The following is a 16632-nucleotide window of genomic DNA, read 5'->3' on the forward strand; positions in this document are numbered from 1 at the left end:
GAGCAGCCCCAGGCTGGGCTCGGCTGCCTGCCCAGCTGTATCCGGGAGCCAGGGCCACTTAGTCCACACCTTGAGTGGGAGGTTGTCCCCCTGGGGAGCCCGGGCTTGGGAGGGAGGAGTGTTTTCCTGGGGGGGATAGGCCTGGTGTCTCTGGACTCTCAACCTACATACTTGCCAACCTCCCCACTCCCCCCGCAAGCAGCCGTGGGACCTGACGGGCTGACAGATGGACCTAGAGAGGATGAGGGCTGGGCCCCAGGCACCTGCAAAGCCAGAGAGGGCATGCCTGGTGGGCGGCCAGGGAAGGTGGGGAGCAGTGAGGCCGTCAGGCTGAGCAGGATCTGGAATCAGAGCTGAGGCACAGTCCTTGCTGGGCGACTGGAACCCAGGACATCTCCCTAGGTCAGGCCTTATGCAGACACCAGGGGTGCCAGGGAGCAGCACCAGCAGGCAGAGCCCCTGGGGAAGGACAGGGTGTGTGTGCTGGAGTCGGGCAGTGCCAGGAATGAGGGTCACAGGAGATGCTCAGGACACCCTCAGCTCTGTCTCCCAGGGCAGAGGCCCTCCCACAGAGGAGCCCCGTTCTTCTGACAGAACACAGGCAGCAGGGGGCATGGTTCTTTATAAAAACAACCTTTATTGACAGTCACAGGCCACTAGGGCAAGCTCTGAGGTGAAGGAGGCCCCTGCCCGTTTGCCTAGCCTGGGCACCTGCTGGCGGAGGAGTGCGAGGGGACTCCCGTGAAGCCGAGACTAGCAGCAGGGCTGTCCTGCAGTCCAGGGGGGTATGAGGCTTCAGGCCCGAGCAGAGCTGACCCAGAGCCCGCACCCCCACTGCCTGGGCGAGTGCATGGACTGGACCCCACCGGGGAGGCTGTACCCAGGGGCAGTGGAGGCTGGGGGCTGCCACCTGAAGGCAGCTGCTGCCATGAACAAGGCATTTTGCAGACAGACTTGCTGGGGACCGGCCTGTCGAGGAAGCAGTGGAGGCGCCCTGCCCACCTGCAGCCTGGTCAGCTGTCCTTGCCTGCACTGCTCTTCTGCTCCGAGGCTGTGGCCTTGGTCAGGTTGCCCGCCTCCCTCTTCAGGACACTAAGCAGAGTCTGCGAGCTCTCCAGGATCTGGGGACAGACACACGGGGGTCCTGCCGAAAGCTCCCCCAGCCAAGTACCCCCAGGGCCAGGCCAAGAGGCAGCCCTGCCACCTCCCACCCCGGAGTCTCTAGCCCAAAGCCCCTCCCTCACACCCAGGAAAGCGCGTTCGCTCTGGCCCCTGCTGCCACTCGCTGCTCCACGGACAGCCACACCATCACCCCCCGCGGGCCCGGCCCGGCCACGTCCTGTCACTTCGGCCCCGAGCCCACCTTGAGATAGGCGGCCTCCGTCTCCGCGATGGTCCGATCAAACTCATTCCGAGAGGCGATCTTGCGCGCCAGGTTCTCGTTGACTCGGGCCAGCTTCTCGGTCAGCTGCCTCACCTCGTTCTGCAGCCGCTGCTTCTCCTCCTCTTCCTGCTGGATCTGCCGGCACAGCTCCTCGCGCTTCTGGCACAGCTCCTCGATGCCTGCGGCGCGAGGGGCAGGCTGTGGGCGCGGCGGGGGCGCATCGGGGCGCATCCCACCCACCCCGGACCCGGGGGAGGGCGCCTGCCACGAGCCACGCCGGCGACCCGCCTCCCAGGGACTCGGGGTTCAAGGCACCGCACGAGACCGCCGGGCCGGGGCCTGGAGGCAGGACGGGCTCGAGCCTTAAGTTTGGGCTCCCTCCGCCGACGGCTGTGCGGGCCAGGTCCCAACGGCCCCGCGCCGGCCACGCCCGCACCGACAGGACCACGAACGCGGCCGTGCGCTGGGGCCGCCCGCCCGCGCCCTCCCGCCGCCCGGGCGACGCGCCGCTCACACTTGACCAGCTCGTTGTTGTAGTTCTGCAGCGCCGCGCCCTGCTGGGTCATGTCGCCGCCCGGCCGCCCCGCCGCCCAACCGCCGCCGCCTGCGCCCCGCCTGGCGCCCGCCTGTACGTCATCGCCGCGCGCCTCGTGTGCGTCATCGCCGCGCGCCTCATGTGCGTCATCGCCGCGCGCCTCATGTGCGTCATCACCGCGCGCGGCGCTGGGCAGCTCTGGGAGGCGGTGGGCGCAGATGGCGGCGGCGGCGGCGGAGGGGCCCCCCGGGCCGGCCCAGGAGCTGCGCGGGGCCTGGAACACCGTGAGCACCGGGCTGGTGCCGCCCGCCGCGCTGGGGCTGGTGAGGCCGCGCGGGTTCCCGGGCCCCTGCGCGCTGCCTGGGGCTGCGTCCGCCGCCCGCCGCGGTCCTGGCTCCCTCCGCGGCGCAGCGGGCCTTCCGCAGCCTCTCCCCCGCCTGTCCCTGCCCCCCCTGCCCCTGCCCCGGCCTCCCCACCTTCCCGCCCCACCTGCCCCGGCCTCCCCACCTTCCCGCCCCACCTGCCCCGGCCTCCCCACCTTCCCGCCCCACCTGCCCCCGGCCTCCCCACCTTCCCGCCCCACCTGCCCCGGCCTCCCCACCTGCCCCCGGCCTCCCCACCCGCACGCCGTGCTCACCTCTGTCCCGCCCGCTGCCTCCCAGGCGTCCTCCCGGACCAGTGGCACAGTCCCGCCGAAGGAGGAGGAGCTGCGGGCGGCGGTGGAGGTGCTGAGGGCGCACGGCCTGCACTCGGTCCTGGAGGAGTGGTTCCTCGAGGTGCTGCAGAGCGACCTGCAGGCCAACATCTCCCCGGAGTTTTGGAACGCCGTCTCCCAGCGCGAGAGCTGCGCCGACGAGCCGCAGTGCCTGCTGCTGCTGCTGGACGCGTTCGCGCTGCTGGAGAGCCGCCTGGACCCCTACCTGCGCAGCCTGGAGCTGCTGGAGAAGTGGACCCGCCTCGGCCTGCTGATGGGCACCGGCGCTCAGGGGCTGCGGGACAAGGTCCACACCACGCTGCGGGGCGTCCTGTTCTTCTCCACCCCCAGGACCTTCCAGGAGATGGTGCAGCGCCTCTACGGGCGCTTCCTGAGGGTCTACATGCAGAGTAAGCGGAAAGGAGAGGGGGGCACGGACCCTGAGCTGGAGGGGGACTTGGACAGCAGGTATGCCCGCCGCCGGTACTACCGGCTCCTGCAGAGCCCCCTGTGTGCCGGGTGCGGCAGTGAGAAGCAGCAGTGCTGGTGCCGCCAGGCCCTGGAGCAGTTCCACCAGCTCAGCCAGGTCCTGTGAGTACTCGTGCCCCGTTGTTCCCGACTCCTGCTTGCTCCCCTGGGTCCCGCTGGCCTCTGCACAGAGCGGGCGAGCTGGCCGAAGTCTGCCGTCTGTCCTCATGGCCATGGCCATGGCTGAGGGAGGGTGGCCAGGATCCTTGTGCTGTGAATGTCACACCTTTTGTCCTGGACACAGGCGTATCTCTCGGTCATTCCCACTAGCCCGGCTCCACGCTTTGCTTGGTTGAGTCTGCAGGACTCCAGGTGCCTGCGGAGTCCGGCTCTGCCTTGTGTGGCTCCGGGGGAGGGAGACGTGCGTCCTGCCCTGTGGCTGCGAGAGGGTGACTTGCTGCTTTTCTCTGTAGCACAAGTTGGAGGTGAGGCCGGCACTTGGCCACGCAGGTGCCTCTCCAGTCCTTTGAAGAGGAGAGGCCTTGCTGTTGGAGCCGGGCCCTGGCGTGTGGCCCTCCAGCCTCTGGCCACTCGGGACGATTCCGTCCCGTTGAATGAGTTGGCAGCAGGGTGGCCGATAGGCAGAGTCTTGTAGCTGGACCTGGGGAGTGCCCTGTGCCGGCAGGTGGGGGGCCCTGAGGGGTTCGTCCCAGGTGGCGTCACACAGAGTCCCCAGGTGGCGTCATACAGATCAGTCCTTCTCATCTCTTCGTGGGTCCCTTTGCCATCACAGACAGGCTTTGGGCTGAAGGCCGCCATCAGTGGCATCTGTATGTACATGGCCGTGGGGGCCATTTCTGGGAGATGAGGTTTGACCCCGAGAGCCACACATGCTGTTGGCACGGGACGCCAGTGTCCCAGCCCAGGCAGCGAGGCCAGCCGGGGAGGGTGGGGTGCCGGTGCTCTGTCCTCCCAGCATCCCCGGGCACAGTGGCATCGTCCCTGCCAGGAGGGTCGTGGGGAGGTGCGCGCTGGGGGTGGGGGCGTGTGCGTGCGTGTGCTCTGCATGCTCCACAGGCACGGCTCTCCTCCAGGCACAGGCTCAATCTGCTGGAGCGGGTCAGTGCGGAGGCCGTGACCATCACGCTGCACCAGGTGACCCGGGAGAGGATGGAGGACCGCTGCCGGGGCGAGTACGAGCGCTCCTTCCTGCGCGAGTTCCACAAGGTAACGGCCCCTGGGGCGTGTCCCCGGGACAGGCGAACGGGCTTCTGGCAAACGACACGCTGCCAGAATGTGGGGACCTGATGAGCCGGCCTCGCTTGGGCTGAACGGGTTGAGCTGTCCTGGTGCCAGATGGAGGCAGTCCTCGTGGGCTCCTTGGTGACAGCATGCTCAGCGGGTCGGTGTGAGTCGCGAGGCTGGAGGCAGCGCCCAGGTCTGGTGTGTCCCAGGGGGGGCCTCGGGGCGCCCCACTGTTGGGACACGGTCTTGGACTCTGCTCTGGGTTCCGTGGAGGAGCTGGGACCAACCATGAGGTCACCCAGCTGCTCCCACCTCTACTCGTCCTGCCCCCCATGTCGTAGTGTCACTCCTGCCGGTGCCGATTAGCTGCGACCCGGGCGGGTGCGAAGCAGCTGCCCCGCGGCCTGGTCTGAGTGGCCGTGGCCTGGGGGCCTGGCTCGGGAAGCCGTGCTGCCCCAGTGCAGTGTCGGGGTCTTCGCGGGGTGGGGCGTCTGAGGGGTGGGGGGTGTCCTGGCTCGGGAAGCCGTGCTGCCCCAGTGCAGTGTCGGGGTCTTCGCGGGGTGGGGCGTCAGAGGGGTGGGGGTGTCCTGGCTCGGGAAGCCGTGCTGCCCCAGTGCAGTGTCAGGGGGTCTTCGCGGGGTGGGGCGTCTGAGGGGTGGGGGGTGTCCTGGCTCGGGAAGCCGTGCTGCCCCAGTGCAGTGTCGGGGTCTTCGCGGGGTGGGGCGTCTGAGGGGTGGGGGGTGTCCTGGCTCGGGAAGCCGTGCTGCCCCAGTGCAGTGTCGGGGTCTTCGCAGGGTGGGGCGTCTGAGGGGTGGGGGGTGTCCTGGCTCGGGAAGCCGTGCTGCCCCAGTGCAGTGTCGGGGTCTTCGCGGGGTGGGGCGTCTGAGGGGTGGGGGGTGTCCTGGCTCGGGAAGCCGTGCTGCCCCAGTGCAGTGTCGGGGTCTTCGCGGGGTGGGGCGTCTGAGGGGTGGGGGGTGTCCTGGCTCGGGAAGCCGTGCTGCCCCAGTGCAGTGTCGGGGTCTTCGCGGGGTGGGGCGTCTGAGGGATGGGGGGGGGGTCCTGGTGGGTGTGGCGGGATCTCTGGTAGGTTTACTGCTCACGCTCAGAAACGCTCACTACACCGTGAGCGGCTGCACGTGGGGGCTGGCTGTGTGTGGTCCCTCTCGGGTGGGGGTCGGCCCGTCCTCTGCCCCTGGTCCGGCTGCTGTTGCATGTGGAAGGGGCAGGGGGTGCGTTGATGGTGGGCCTACGATGCCCCCTTGGAGCCCTCCCCCTGCTGATCTTGATGTGCTTCCGGCCCCCAGAGCAGGTGGCCTTACGGGGGCTGCCCAGGGCCCAGCCCACAGGGAGGCCTGTCCGCCTCTGCTCCGGGTCCCCCAGGCACACATGTGCTCTCCCAACAGTGGATCGAGAGGGTGGTCGGCTGGCTGGGCAAGGTGTTCCTGCAGGACGGCCCCGCCCGGCCCGCGTCCCCCGAGGCCGGCCCCACGCTGCGCCGCTGGCGCTGCCACGCACAGAGGTTCTTCTACCGCACGTACGCCGGCCTGCGCATCGAGGAGCTCTTCAGCATCATCCGAGGTCGCCGTCCCGCCCGCCCTGAGGGTGGTGAGGGCACCTGGGCCGCGTTGTCCGGACAGAGCTGTCCCCCTGCCGCCCCCCCCCCGCCCCCCGCGGCTCCCGGCTCCAGGGTGGACTCCCCAGCCCAGTGTTGGGCTTTGGTGGGGATTGTGCCTCTGGTGGCCACCCCTCCCCCGTGGCCTCACAGCCCTGCTCGGGCCCAGCTCTCCAGTGCCCCGCGGTCTGCCCTGCAGGGCAGCTGCAGTCAGACCTGTGGGCACGTGAAGGGTAGCGTCGCGTCCAGCGGGTGTTCCTCGTCTCCGGCGTGGGTGTGGCCGCTCACCCTCCAGGCCCCGCCGCCTGTGTGTGCGTCTGTGTGTGGGTGCGAGGGCCGGCCTCTCCCTGCAGACTTCCCCGACTCCCGGCCGGCCGTGGAGGACCTCAAGTACTGCCTGGAGAGGACTGACCAGCGGCAGCAGCTGCTCGTGTCCCTCAAGGCTGCCCTGGAGACGCGGCTTCTCCACCCAGGTATGGGCCGACCCCCCATTGATCTCCGGGCCCAGAACCGGAGGCGAAGAGTCCAGTCTCCCAGCCACCTACAGGCCCTGGGGGGAGGTGGATAAGGAGCAGTTTTGGGGGGCTCTTGGGGGTGCTGGCCTGGTGGTGGGGTGGTGCCCAAGTCCCTGGAACAGACTGCTTGCTGGGGGGCGGGGGGTGGCTCAGATCTCGGGCGTGCAGTCACCTGGCCCCTGCAGGTCCCCTGGCTCGCTGGTGGCCACCCTGGGTGCTGCCGTCACCCTCAGCCTCCTGTCCCGGCTGTAGGCGTCAACACGTGTGACATCATCACCCTCTACATCTCGGCCATCAAGGCGCTGCGCGTGCTGGACCCCTCCATGGTCATCCTGGAGGTGGCCTGCGAGCCCGTCCGCCGCTACCTGAGGTGAGTGCTGGGGCTCCCCCAGCTCCCGGGGGCCCTGCTGCTCAGGGACACCAGGCCTCGCCCCACCCCGGTTCCAGCACAGAGAGGTTCCTCCTCTGACCAGGCCCCAGGCTGACGGGCGGAGCCAGGCCGCAGCGGGGGACAGACTCAGGAGGGGCCTGAGCGGGGCGGGCCTGGGCTGGGGCTGCGGGTGCCTGCTGCTGCCCTGACTTGCACCTGCAGCCTCCGGCCTGGAAGGGCTGGCCCTGGTCACCTGGTCGTCTCACTCCTGCCGCTCCCACAGTCGTTTGTTTTACTTTATCTAGTTTTGGTTTTTTTTGGGCAAAAGCCTAACGCTTGTCTCTGACCTGCGGGCGGGACTGGCTGTGGGGAGGGAGCGAGCACCGTGGGGTCAGGGGGAGGGGGAGGCTCCTGAGGCCCCTGCGCCCCCTGGCAGGACGCGGGAGGACACGGTGCGGCAGATCGTGGCCGGGCTGACGGGGGACTCGGATGGGACCGGGGACTTGGCCGTCGAGCTGTCCAAGACGGACCCGGCGAGCCTGGAGACTGGCCAGGACAGCGAGGACGACTCCGGGGAGCCTGAAGACTGGGTCCCCGACCCCGTGGACGCTGACCCAGGTCCGCAGCCCAGCCCCACCAGCTTTGTGTGTGTGTCGGGGGGGAGGGGGGCCTGCGTGCGGGAGGGTCTGGCTGGCTGTTCTGGTTTCCAAGTTGTTGCCACATGGCCCTGAGGCTTGAGGGGTCAGAGGTCAGTGGCCTCCCAGCCCGGCGCCCGCCCTGCCTCCCTGCTCCGCGGGGGCCTGTTGCCCTGAGGTGCCGGCAGCGACCCTCCCGTCTGCAGGGAAGTCCAGCTCCAAGCGGCGCTCCTCGGACATCATCAGCCTGCTGGTCAGCATCTACGGCAGCAAGGACCTGTTCATCAACGAGTACCGCTCGCTGCTGGCCGACCGCCTGCTGCACCAGCTCAGCTTCAGCCCCGAGCGGTGAGCGCCAGGCTTTGGGCGCAGGACCTGGGCGGCCCGTGTGTGGCCGTGCTGACCCGCGTCCCCGCACGCCAGGCAGGGGCTGCCCGGGAGGCTGGGAGTGGCCCGCGGTGGGGCCGCCGGGCGCCGTCCTGAGCCCCGTCCTCCTAGGGAGATCCGCAACGTGGAGCTGCTGAAGCTGCGGTTTGGCGAGGCCCCCATGCACTTCTGCGAGGTCATGCTGAAGGTGGGCGCCCCCCTCCCCGCCCCCACCCCCCTGGCCTTTGGTGAGACCCCCATGCACTTCTGCAAGGTCATGCTGAAGGTGGACGCCCTGCCCGCCCCTGCCTCCCCGCCTGCCCCCACCCCCCCGGCCTTTGGTGAGACCCCCATGCACTTCTGCGAGGTCATGCTGAAGGTGGGCGCCGTGCCCACCCCTGCCTCCCCTCCCCGCCCCCACCCCCACCCCCGGCCTTTGGTGAGACCCCCGCCGTTCCCCTAGGACATGGCCGACTCCCGCCGCATCAACGCCAACATCCGCGAGGAAGACGAGAAGCGGCCCCTGGAGGAGCAGCCACCGTTCGGGGTCTATGCCGTCATCCTGTCCAGCGAGTTCTGGCCCCCCTTCAAGGACGAGAAGCTGGAGGTGCCCGAGGACATCCGGGAGGCCCTGGAGGTCTACTGCAGGAAGTACGAGAAGCTGAAGGTACTGCCCGCCGCGGGGGGCTGCCCGACGGGGAGACCCTGCCCCCGGCCCAGGTCTGCCGCCCGGGGCCTCCGACCCCCAGGGGGCTCCCACCAGCGGGGCTCCCTCCAGCGGAGTGTAGGGCAGGATTTCCAGGTCTCAGCCTTGGAGCCCGTGTGCTGCTGCCACCTGCTGGTGTGACCCGGCAAGCTGCCGCCTCGGCTCCGGGCCTGTGTGCGATGGGGGCTGCCCGGCCTCCCGCTTGCTGTGGGGGTGGTGGAGGGACTTGGAGCAGCGCTCAGCCGCCACCCCAGACGGGGACTCAGAACAACAGGATTGTTGCCTTCGTTCTGGCTCAGGGTCCCAGCCAGGGGTCACAGGGCATCGCCCCGAGTCCACAAGAGCCCTCCTTCCTCTCCTGGCTTCTGGTGCCTGGTGCAGGCGCCGCCCTCTGCCGTGCAGCCGCCCGTGGCTCCTCCCGGCCCCGTGCCCAGATCTCCCTCTGAGAGGGCACCAGTCACTGCTAGTGCGACGCCCTGATTCCGTCTGTAGTGACCCCACTTCCAAGTGCGGTCGCCGCCTGAGGCCCAGGGTCAGGGCGTCCCCTCTCTTAGGACCCATATTTGGGCCCCTAAACGCGTGCCTTTCTCACTGCAGCAGCCCCCAAAGTCTTACTCCTCCAGCTCCCACTTAGTTCAGAGCCTCGCTAAACAGCAGCTCAGAGTCCCGCTCTCAGCATCAGCTCCCACCCGAGTCAGGTGAGGCCGAGGCCTGGGCAATTCCTCTTCCACAAGGAGCCCTGGGCAGACGGGCTGCCTGCCCGCGCCCGTGGGGAGGGTGGGCGCACGCCCTCGTTCCGACAGGAGCACGTCTGACGCCGGGTTCTGAGGCTCGAGGCTAATGGTGGGGTGCCGTCCTCGGCTCACGGGGGGCCCCTGCATCTGGCTCTGCCTGCCAAGCACTCGTCCGCTGTCTCCCCTTCAGTCCAGGCAGCCTTTCCCCGGGGAGCAAATTCTCAGAACCTGTGGGCTCCCCACGGCGTCCACGGCAGAGCCGGCGCCTGCACGTCTGGCTGGCTGGCTGGCTGGTTGCTTCCACCGCACAGCCAGCTTTGGGCCCCACTCGGGCTCACAGGAGTGCCCTGCCCGCGGGGCCCAGTGCCGGGTTCCCTCTTACACGAGAGGCCAGGCTGTACCTCCCGCCCTCGCCCTGGGAGTGTCAGCTCAGCCTCCAGCTCAGCACCTGCAGGTCTGCTTCCACCCAGCGCCACCAGCAGGCCCCGCCCCTCCCCTCCGTGCTCCACCCTCCGTGCTCCACAGCATGTCCCTCGTTCCCACAGGCTCACAGCGGCCTTCATTGTCCGTGCGTCTGGCACCTGTCCCTCCAGGCAGTCCATGCAGTGTGCAACTCCGTCGCTCCCCACCCCCTCCATGGCCACGCCCATTTGTTAGAGCAGCACCCCCTCCCGGGACCCTAACCTGTCCCTGTGGCTGCCACAGCGAAGCCCCAGGCCAGGGGGCCTACAGCAGGGGGTGATCTGGAAGCTGGGTGACCCCGAGGGTCGGGCCCTGTGCCCTCGGCTGTGGGAGGGAGTCGTGCCAGCGCCTCTTCGCTTGTGGCCACGTCACTGTCTTCATGTGGCTTTTCCCCGTGTCTGTGTCTAGTGTGTCCTTCCTCTCACAAGGACACCGGTCCTGTCATGTGAGGGCCCAGGCTCCCCAAGATGAGCTCGTCTTAACCAGTCACATGGGCAGCGGCCTGTGTCCAAGTTGGATCCTGGGGTGAAGCCACCCGAGACCCAGCTCGGCCTCTGACAGTGCCTGTGGCTGGTGCTCAGTTAGATGGGGGGACCCAGAGCCCCCCTGCCAGGCTGCCTGGGGGCGGGCGCCGGTCAGGCCTCTGTGCGCTGGGCCAGGTCTCGCCCGCCCTCCGCAGGCCATGCGCACTCTCAGCTGGAAGCACACGCTGGGGCTGGTGACCATGGACGTGGAGCTGGCCGATCGCACGCTCTCCGTGGCTGTGACCCCCGTGCAGGCCGTGGTCTTGCTGTACTTCCAGGACCAAGGTGAGCGGCCGCACCTCGGCCGGCCTGATGCTGTCGGGAGGGTGGGCAGGACTTGGGCGGCGCCTTCCCCACGGGGCCTGGGGCTGATGAGGCAGAGGTGGGGGTCTGGCCCCGCCCGCCCACCGTGCCTGGCCGCCCGCCCTCAGCCAGCTGGACCCTGGAAGCGCTGAGCAAGGCGGTGAAGATGCCGGTGGCGCTGCTGCGCAGGCGGATGGCGGTGTGGCTGCAGCAGGGCGTGCTGCGCGAGGAGCCCGCCGGCACCTTCTCGGTGGTGGAGGAGGAGCGGCCGCAGGACCGCGACAACATGGTGCTCATCGACAGCGACGACGAGAGCGACTCGGGCATGGCCTCGCAGGCCGACCAGAAGGAGGAGGAGCTGCTGGTGCGCGGCGCGGGCTGGGCGGGGGGCGGCTGAGGGCGGTGCCGAGGCGGCTGGCTGACACACGCTGTCCCCCAGCTCTTCTGGACATACATCCAGGCCATGCTGACCAACCTGGAGAGCCTGTCGCTGGAGCGCATCTACAGCATGCTGCGCATGTTCGTGGTCACCGGCCCCGCGCTGGCCGAGATCGACCTGCAGGAGCTGCAGGCCTTCCTGCAGAAGAAGGTGCGCGACCAGCAGCTGGTCTTCGCTGCCGGCGTCTACCGCCTGCCCAAGAGCTGCAGCTGACGCCCCGGCCCCTGCCACAGCCTCAGGATGGACAGTGGCCCCCGGCCCAGAAGCCCCGCCCCTGCCCAGCCCCCATGCCCCTGCTGCTTCCCCCAACACCCCCCACCCCATGACCTGTCCTCTGGCCACACCCCTGCCTGGTCCCCAGAGAACAGAGTAAAGCAGCTGGTTCTTCCTCCCCTCCCTGTGCCGCTGGTTCTGTGGGCCCCTCGTGACCTTCGGACACATCTCCCTCCACTTGGCGGGCCCAGCTCCCGGAGCAGGTGAGGGAGGGAGCCCCAGGGGAGGCCAGGGCTGCACACCTGCGTGTGGGCTCTGCCCGCAGCAGTTCTTGCCCGTGGCCATGCCTGAGGCCCTCAACCAGGCGGCAGGAGCAGGCCTGGCTTGGGGGCCCTCGAGCCACCCTACCCGCCAGACCTCCAGCTCCAGCCTCACTCCTCTGGCCTCGGAAAGGAGCCTACGGTGCCTCCCTCAGCCCGGCCTGAGGGTCCAGCCCCCGAGTGCTGCACCAAGAGCCCCAGGGCCGCTGCGGGGGCGTGTGGGTCTAGGACCGTCAGGCAGGCAGGTGGCCACACATCCCTGCTGAGCCGGGACCTTCCTGCATCCCCAGCGGAAGGGGCTGCCTGGGACAGGCCTCCAGGGGAGGGGTGGCCGTTGGTCCCGTCCCACACTCAAGGCCAGCGGCCGCAGGAAGGCCCCTTACCTCCACCCCCGACGCGTGGCCAGGGCGCACCTGGGGCCCAGCGCACAGTGCCACGCAGGAGCCCAGAGGAACCTGCGGTCCCAGGAGGGGGAGGTGCGGACGGGCCAGGTCCGGCCTCGGCTGTTCTGGGCACAGCCTCCGGTGCCAAAACAGGCAGGACCCGCTCGAGCCTGCACTGCCCCACAGGCGACCAGGTCCCTTCAGAACAAGTGTGCCCACTGTCCAGGCCCAGAGCCGTCGCTGCCCAGACAGCCCCGTGGGTCCCACAGGCCATCTCTGCACAAGGCCGGGCCAGGTGGCATTTCCGACCCAGGACCCCTCCTCTCAGAACTCTGCCTGCCCCGGGCTCTAGGGGGCAGGGTGGGGTTGGGCTCAGAGCTCCAGCCTTGGACGCCGCTGCCGCTTCCTGGGCCCCTGCCTGTGCGGAGCCGTGGTCAGCAGAGGGCTTCCCGCTCCGAGGCCCAGCGGCCCTGAGTCTCCCAACAGCATCTGCTTGGCACTGGGCTGGGTGTGCCTTTGTCATCCCAACCAGGATGCAAACCTGCCGGACCGGCCTGGCGGGTGGCAGTGCCAGCCCGGGCACAGGCCACCTGCACACCTGCCCTGCGTCTGTTTGTGAATGAGTGCGGTATCACCCGGTGTCTCAGGTCGCAGCATTACTCGGCAGGTGTAGAGGTGTCAGGAGCTGCCAGGAGGTCCCCAAGGGCAAGAGGGGGAGCGCCTGTGTCGGGTCAGGGAGGTCCCAATGACCCGGGGCCAGCTGGAACCCAGCCATACCTCCCCCAGCTGTGGGTCCGCTGTGGGCGGGCACTTCCTCCTGCTGCCTGGGTGTTGGCGGAGGGGCCAGTGTAGGCGGGTGGGGAGGAGGCCATGGTTAACCCCGACCGTGCCAGCCTGCAGGCGAGTCCCCTGGGCAGTGCTCGCCTGGGCTGCAGGGGGCTGTGCAGGGACCAGACCCTCTGAGGGGCGGGCAGGCAGCCCCAAGTGGCAGCTCTGGCTTCAATGACATGTTTAAGCCAGAGCCCAGGACACTGCCCGCAGCCATTTCTGAGCCGCCCACCTCTGGAGGAGGGTGGCCTGTGGGCAGTGCCTCCCACCTCCTCTGGGTGATTGGGGGCCCACTGTGGGCCCTCCAAACCTGGGCATCACTGGGGTATGGGCCGGACCCTCCCCCAAACAGCCAGTGCGAGGGCAGTGGGCACAGGGCCACTCCCTGGCCATCCTCAGCCCCTGCTCGTCCGGCCCTGGCAGGAGGGCGGTGACCGGTCGCCAGGCCCCACCCGAGCGGCCGCCGTCCTCCTCAGAGAAGCACCTGGGAGCCACTGTGTGAGCTGCTGTGAGCTGCCCGGTCCGGGGCACTGCACCCCGGGTCCAAGTGCAGGGCCCGCCCCTCCCCCTTTCCCATGCAGGGCTCTGGCCCCTCCCCACCGCCCCTCTGACCTGACGGGGACCCTGAGGGTGACTCCCAGGCCCATCCACCCTGCCTGCCCCACCCCCCACCCCCAAGGGCAAGTGAGGCTCAGGCTGAGGCCCTGCCCCCACCCTCCCTGCCTCACGGCCCTACTGTGAGGTCAGCGCCTGCCGCTGAGTTCCGTCCAGAGGTGTGTGGTCAGGCTGGAGGCCGGACATGGCCTCCTGGCCGCAGCCTGACTTCTGCCTGCTTGGCAGCCCCCTGGGCCTGATATGCTGGTCCCTTCTGATCCCGGCTGCAGGTGCTGCTCCTGCCCCAGCGCCACCCTCGCCAGGGCCCCTCCTCGTCCCAGTGGGCCCAGCGGGCCCATGTCCCAGTCGATGGCCACCAGGGTTGGGGGTGGCCGGGGGGTCCTCACGGGGGGCTGACGATGGCCCCTGGGCCCCGGTCACCCGGCCCCTGTCTCTGCAGCTGGAAACCACTGCGACTGTAGCCTGGGCCTCAGCCGGGAGGCCCTTATTGCCCTGCTGGTGGTGCTGGTGGGCATCAGTGCCAGCTGCTTCTTTGCCCTGGTCATCGTGGTGGTCGGCGTCATCCGAGCCAAGGGGTGTGTGAGCCCCACGGCCGGGGGGAGGGCCCCCCTGCCTGCCCTGGGCCCTGGGCCCCGCCAGGAGAGGGACCTCCTGCCCCCAGGACAGGATGTCACAGGGGCTGGGCCTGGCGTTCCCAGACTGGGCTGGGGGAGGCGCGGGGGGGGGGGGGGGGGCACCTGGGCTCCTGGAGCGCAGCCTGTTCTAGGATTCACACCTGCCTTTGTCCCCCCAGTGAGACATGCACGGGAACCATGGACAGCAGGTGAGTGATGCTGGGGGTGCCCCTGGGTGAGGGTGCCTGCTCCCTGCTCCCTGCTCCCTGCTCCCTGCTGGGGGGCACTGACCAGTCCCTGGGGCCCAGTTTGGTGCAGGAGGACCACCTGGACCTGCAGACGGTGCACGTGGAGTCCCACCACATGGACGCCAACCTGGAGCTCTCCCCGGAGGACCAGGGCCTGGTCACCATTCCCATGGACCCCGCCCAGGCCCTGGAGGAGCCTCTCTGCCCACCGCTGCCTGAGTAGGCGGTGGCCGCAGGGGGAGGGAAATGAAATCGTATTTACTGTTCTGCACTGTCTTCTTCATGCCCTGTGGGCATTGCCTCTAGTTGGGGAGGGTCTTTGTGCGCCTCTGTCCCCACCTCTGTGATGGGGTTGGGCCGCATAACTCCAGGCACCTGGGGGTCCCCCTCCCCTTGGGCTGGGAGCCACACCCTGGTCCTCTACTTCCCCCAGCGGAGCCTCAGCCCAACCCTGAAGCCAGAGTGCCTTGGGCCCCGCCCAGCCCTCAGAAAACCCCAGGGCTGGCCATTCTGGAGGGAGTGGAATCTGCTATGATCATTCCCAGGTGTCCCTGCCTGACCCACACTGTCTCCTTGAGATTCCAGGAAAGTCCTTGGGGTGGGGTGGGGCAGGCCTGTCTCCCCAGCCTTAGGTAGAAGCCTCCCTCCACCGCTGGGCCTGTCTCCCCCCCCCCCCGCCCCCCCCCCGCCCCCAGCATCACCCCCCCCCCCAGCAGCTCCCCAACCCCCGAGCCCCCACATGTGCTCCTGCAACACCAGTCATGCACTTGGGGGAAGAAACATCCCCACTTGGGGGTGGGGCTGTGTATCTGCACAAGGGTCACTTCACTGAGCCCCGAACTGGCAGAGACCCGGTGAGGAGCCGGGCGCACTGGGTCCCATTGCCATTCGGTGCGTCGCCTCCCTGGTGGCTGCTGTTGTGGGGTCCAGTTGCTCAGGCCTCGGAGGAGCTCAGGGTGTCGGGCGACGCAGGGGGCGGGGACACCTCGCCTGGGCCACTTCTGGCTCGGAGCCAAGAGGAGCCGGCAGCTCCGGGACAGGTGGCTGGCAGTGCTGGGCCCTGGCCATGTGCCTAGCGCCCGCCCTAGGCCGGCCCGGCCCTGGGACAGGAACTGCCGGCGTTGGGGCGGGAGAGTTAACATTTGTGCCGCACAGAAGGGACGGACGGGCTCCAGGAACACAAGAGCGGAGCGGCGGCCTCTCTCGGCAGGTCCCACGGCTGCCCCCATGCCGAGCCCCTCTTCCTCTTGGCCGCCGCTGTGGCTGCTGCTACTGTGGCTGCTGCTGCTGTCGCCGTGGCCAGTCCGGGCTCCAGCACCTGCAGCGGCCACCCCGACGGGGACCCAGATGGGAACCCCAAGCTCCCGAGACTGCCCGGAGGCGTGCGCGTGCGCACCGGGCGGCCAGGTCAACTGCTCGGGGCGCGCGCTGTCCGAGGTGCCCGACGGCCTGAGCCCCCGCGCGCGCGACCTGCTGCTGGACCGCAACCGCGTGCACACGCTGCCGCCCGGAGCCTTCGTGGGCGCGGGTGCGCTGCTGCGCCTGGACCTGCGCGAGAACGGCCTGCGCTGGGTGCACGCGCGCGCCTTCTGGGGCCTGGGCGCGCTGCAGCAGCTGGACCTCGGCGCCAACCAGCTGCAGGCGCTGGCGCCCGGCACCTTCACGCCGCTGCGCGCGCTGCGCAACCTCTCGCTGGCGGGCAACCGACTGGCGCGCCTGGAGCCCGCGGCGCTGGGCGCGCTCCCGCTGCTGCGCGCGCTCAGCCTGCGGGACAACGAGCTGTCCGCGCTCGAGCCCGGGCTGCTGGCCGGCCTGCCCGCACTCCGCGCGCTGCGTCTGCGCGGCAACCCCTGGGCCTGCGGCTGCGCGCTGCGCCCGCTCTGCGCCTGGCTGCGCGGTCACCCGCGGCCCGCGCCAGGTGAGCCCGGGGGGCGCTGGCGGGACGGGGCGGCCGCCGCTGCGGCCCGGCCACTGCGTAACGCCGCGCCCGTGTCCCGCAGAGGCCGAGACGCTGCTCTGCGTGTCGCCGGGGCGCCTGACACTCAGCCCCTTGACGGCCTTCCCCGACTCCGCCTTCCGCCATTGCGCGCAGCCGCTCGCCCCGCGGGACCTGGTCGTGATCTACGTGCTCGGGCCCCTCTCCTTCCTCGCCAGCCTGGCCGCCTGCCTGGCGCTGGGCTTGGTGGTCACCGCCTGCAAGGGGCGCCGCCAACGAGCCTTCGCCCGCGCCCCGCGGAGGAGACCTCCGAACCCCAGCCCGCGCGGGGCCCCGCCTGCGGACTCTGGGAGCCCCGCCGCCGCTGGGACCTGAGGGGGCGCCGCTGCCCCAACCTTCCCCCACCCCTCGCGCTCCTCCACGCTCCTTCCAGGCGTCAACAAGCAACACAGACCGAGCTGTTCGTGGCATTCTTTTAGGCAT

At 69.6% G+C, this 16632-nt stretch overlaps 4 protein-coding genes across 5 annotated transcripts; 3 read left to right on the forward strand and 1 right to left on the reverse strand.

Moving 5' to 3' along the window:
- Positions 1-616: 616 nt before the first annotated feature.
- SSNA1 (SS nuclear autoantigen 1) lies at positions 617-2035 on the reverse strand. Its single transcript, XM_036307041.1, has 3 exons — positions 1899-2035; positions 1364-1563; positions 617-1121 (listed from the first exon to the last, which is right to left on the reverse strand). Exons 1-3 carry the CDS (start codon positions 1948-1950, stop codon positions 1014-1016), a joined length of 360 nt encoding a protein of 119 aa, XP_036162934.1. The 5' UTR covers positions 1951-2035; the 3' UTR covers positions 617-1013.
- A 48-nt stretch (positions 2036-2083) lies between these two features.
- ANAPC2 (anaphase promoting complex subunit 2) lies at positions 2084-11384 on the forward strand. Of its 2 annotated transcripts, none has more exons than XM_036307037.1 (13): positions 2084-2242; positions 2582-3204; positions 4176-4308; positions 5730-5904; positions 6292-6411; positions 6706-6823; positions 7260-7441; positions 7665-7806; positions 7957-8032; positions 8288-8491; positions 10406-10535; positions 10682-10917; positions 10993-11384. In XM_036307037.1, exons 1-13 carry the CDS (start codon positions 2138-2140, stop codon positions 11203-11205), a joined length of 2457 nt encoding a protein of 818 aa, XP_036162930.1. In that variant the 5' UTR covers positions 2084-2137; the 3' UTR covers positions 11206-11384. The 2 variants fall into 2 exon arrangements, with proteins under 2 accessions (XP_036162930.1, XP_036162931.1); XM_036307038.1 differs by having other exon boundaries at positions 2084-2203.
- A 119-nt stretch (positions 11385-11503) lies between these two features.
- TMEM210 (transmembrane protein 210) lies at positions 11504-14479 on the forward strand. Its single transcript, XM_036307040.1, has 4 exons — positions 11504-13620; positions 13791-13926; positions 14145-14174; positions 14274-14479. The coding sequence occupies exons 1-4, from the start codon at positions 13536-13538 to the stop codon at positions 14434-14436; spliced, it is 414 nt and encodes a 137-aa protein (XP_036162933.1). The 5' UTR covers positions 11504-13535; the 3' UTR covers positions 14437-14479.
- Positions 14480-15002: 523 nt separating this feature from the next.
- LRRC26 (leucine rich repeat containing 26) lies at positions 15003-16630 on the forward strand. The gene is made up of 2 exons (XM_036307004.1): positions 15003-16131; positions 16214-16630. Exons 1-2 carry the CDS (start codon positions 15441-15443, stop codon positions 16522-16524), a joined length of 1002 nt encoding a protein of 333 aa, XP_036162897.1. The 5' UTR covers positions 15003-15440; the 3' UTR covers positions 16525-16630.
- Positions 16631-16632: the final 2 nt, after the last annotated feature.

Source organism: Myotis myotis, unplaced genomic scaffold (genome assembly GCF_014108235.1).
Source record: "Myotis myotis isolate mMyoMyo1 unplaced genomic scaffold, mMyoMyo1.p scaffold_m19_p_44, whole genome shotgun sequence".
In the NCBI taxonomy this organism is placed as follows: Eukaryota; Metazoa; Chordata; class Mammalia; order Chiroptera; family Vespertilionidae; genus Myotis; species Myotis myotis.

What these genes read in the sequence shown, in the direction of transcription:
- SSNA1 (XM_036307041.1), bottom strand. Translation starts at nt 1,950, where the DNA reads ATGACCCAGCAGGGCGCGGCGCTGCAGAACTACAACAACGAGCTGGTC. An exon ending in CAACAACGAGCTGGTCAAGT is followed by an intron (nt 1,564 to 1,898) that starts GTGAGCGGCGCG and finishes CTCGCGCCGCAG; the next exon opens with GCATCGAGGAGCTGTGCCAG. An exon ending in CGGAGGCCGCCTATCTCAAG is followed by an intron (nt 1,122 to 1,363) that starts GTGGGCTCGGGG and finishes GTCTGTCCCCAG; the next exon opens with ATCCTGGAGAGCTCGCAGAC.
- ANAPC2 (XM_036307037.1), top strand. Translation starts at nt 2,138, where the DNA reads ATGGCGGCGGCGGCGGCGGAGGGGCCCCCCGGGCCGGCCCAGGAGCTG. An exon ending in CGCCCGCCGCGCTGGGGCTG is followed by an intron (nt 2,243 to 2,581) that starts GTGAGGCCGCGC and finishes GCTGCCTCCCAG; the next exon opens with GCGTCCTCCCGGACCAGTGG. An exon ending in TCTGCGAGGTCATGCTGAAG is followed by an intron (nt 8,033 to 8,287) that starts GTGGGCGCCCCC and finishes CCGTTCCCCTAG; the next exon opens with GACATGGCCGACTCCCGCCG.
- TMEM210 (XM_036307040.1), top strand. Translation starts at nt 13,536, where the DNA reads ATGGCCTCCTGGCCGCAGCCTGACTTCTGCCTGCTTGGCAGCCCCCTG. An exon ending in GGCGTCATCCGAGCCAAGGG is followed by an intron (nt 13,927 to 14,144) that starts GTGTGTGAGCCC and finishes TTGTCCCCCCAG; the next exon opens with TGAGACATGCACGGGAACCA. An exon ending in ACGGGAACCATGGACAGCAG is followed by an intron (nt 14,175 to 14,273) that starts GTGAGTGATGCT and finishes CCTGGGGCCCAG; the next exon opens with TTTGGTGCAGGAGGACCACC.
- LRRC26 (XM_036307004.1), top strand. Translation starts at nt 15,441, where the DNA reads ATGCCGAGCCCCTCTTCCTCTTGGCCGCCGCTGTGGCTGCTGCTACTG. An exon ending in TCACCCGCGGCCCGCGCCAG is followed by an intron (nt 16,132 to 16,213) that starts GTGAGCCCGGGG and finishes CGTGTCCCGCAG; the next exon opens with AGGCCGAGACGCTGCTCTGC.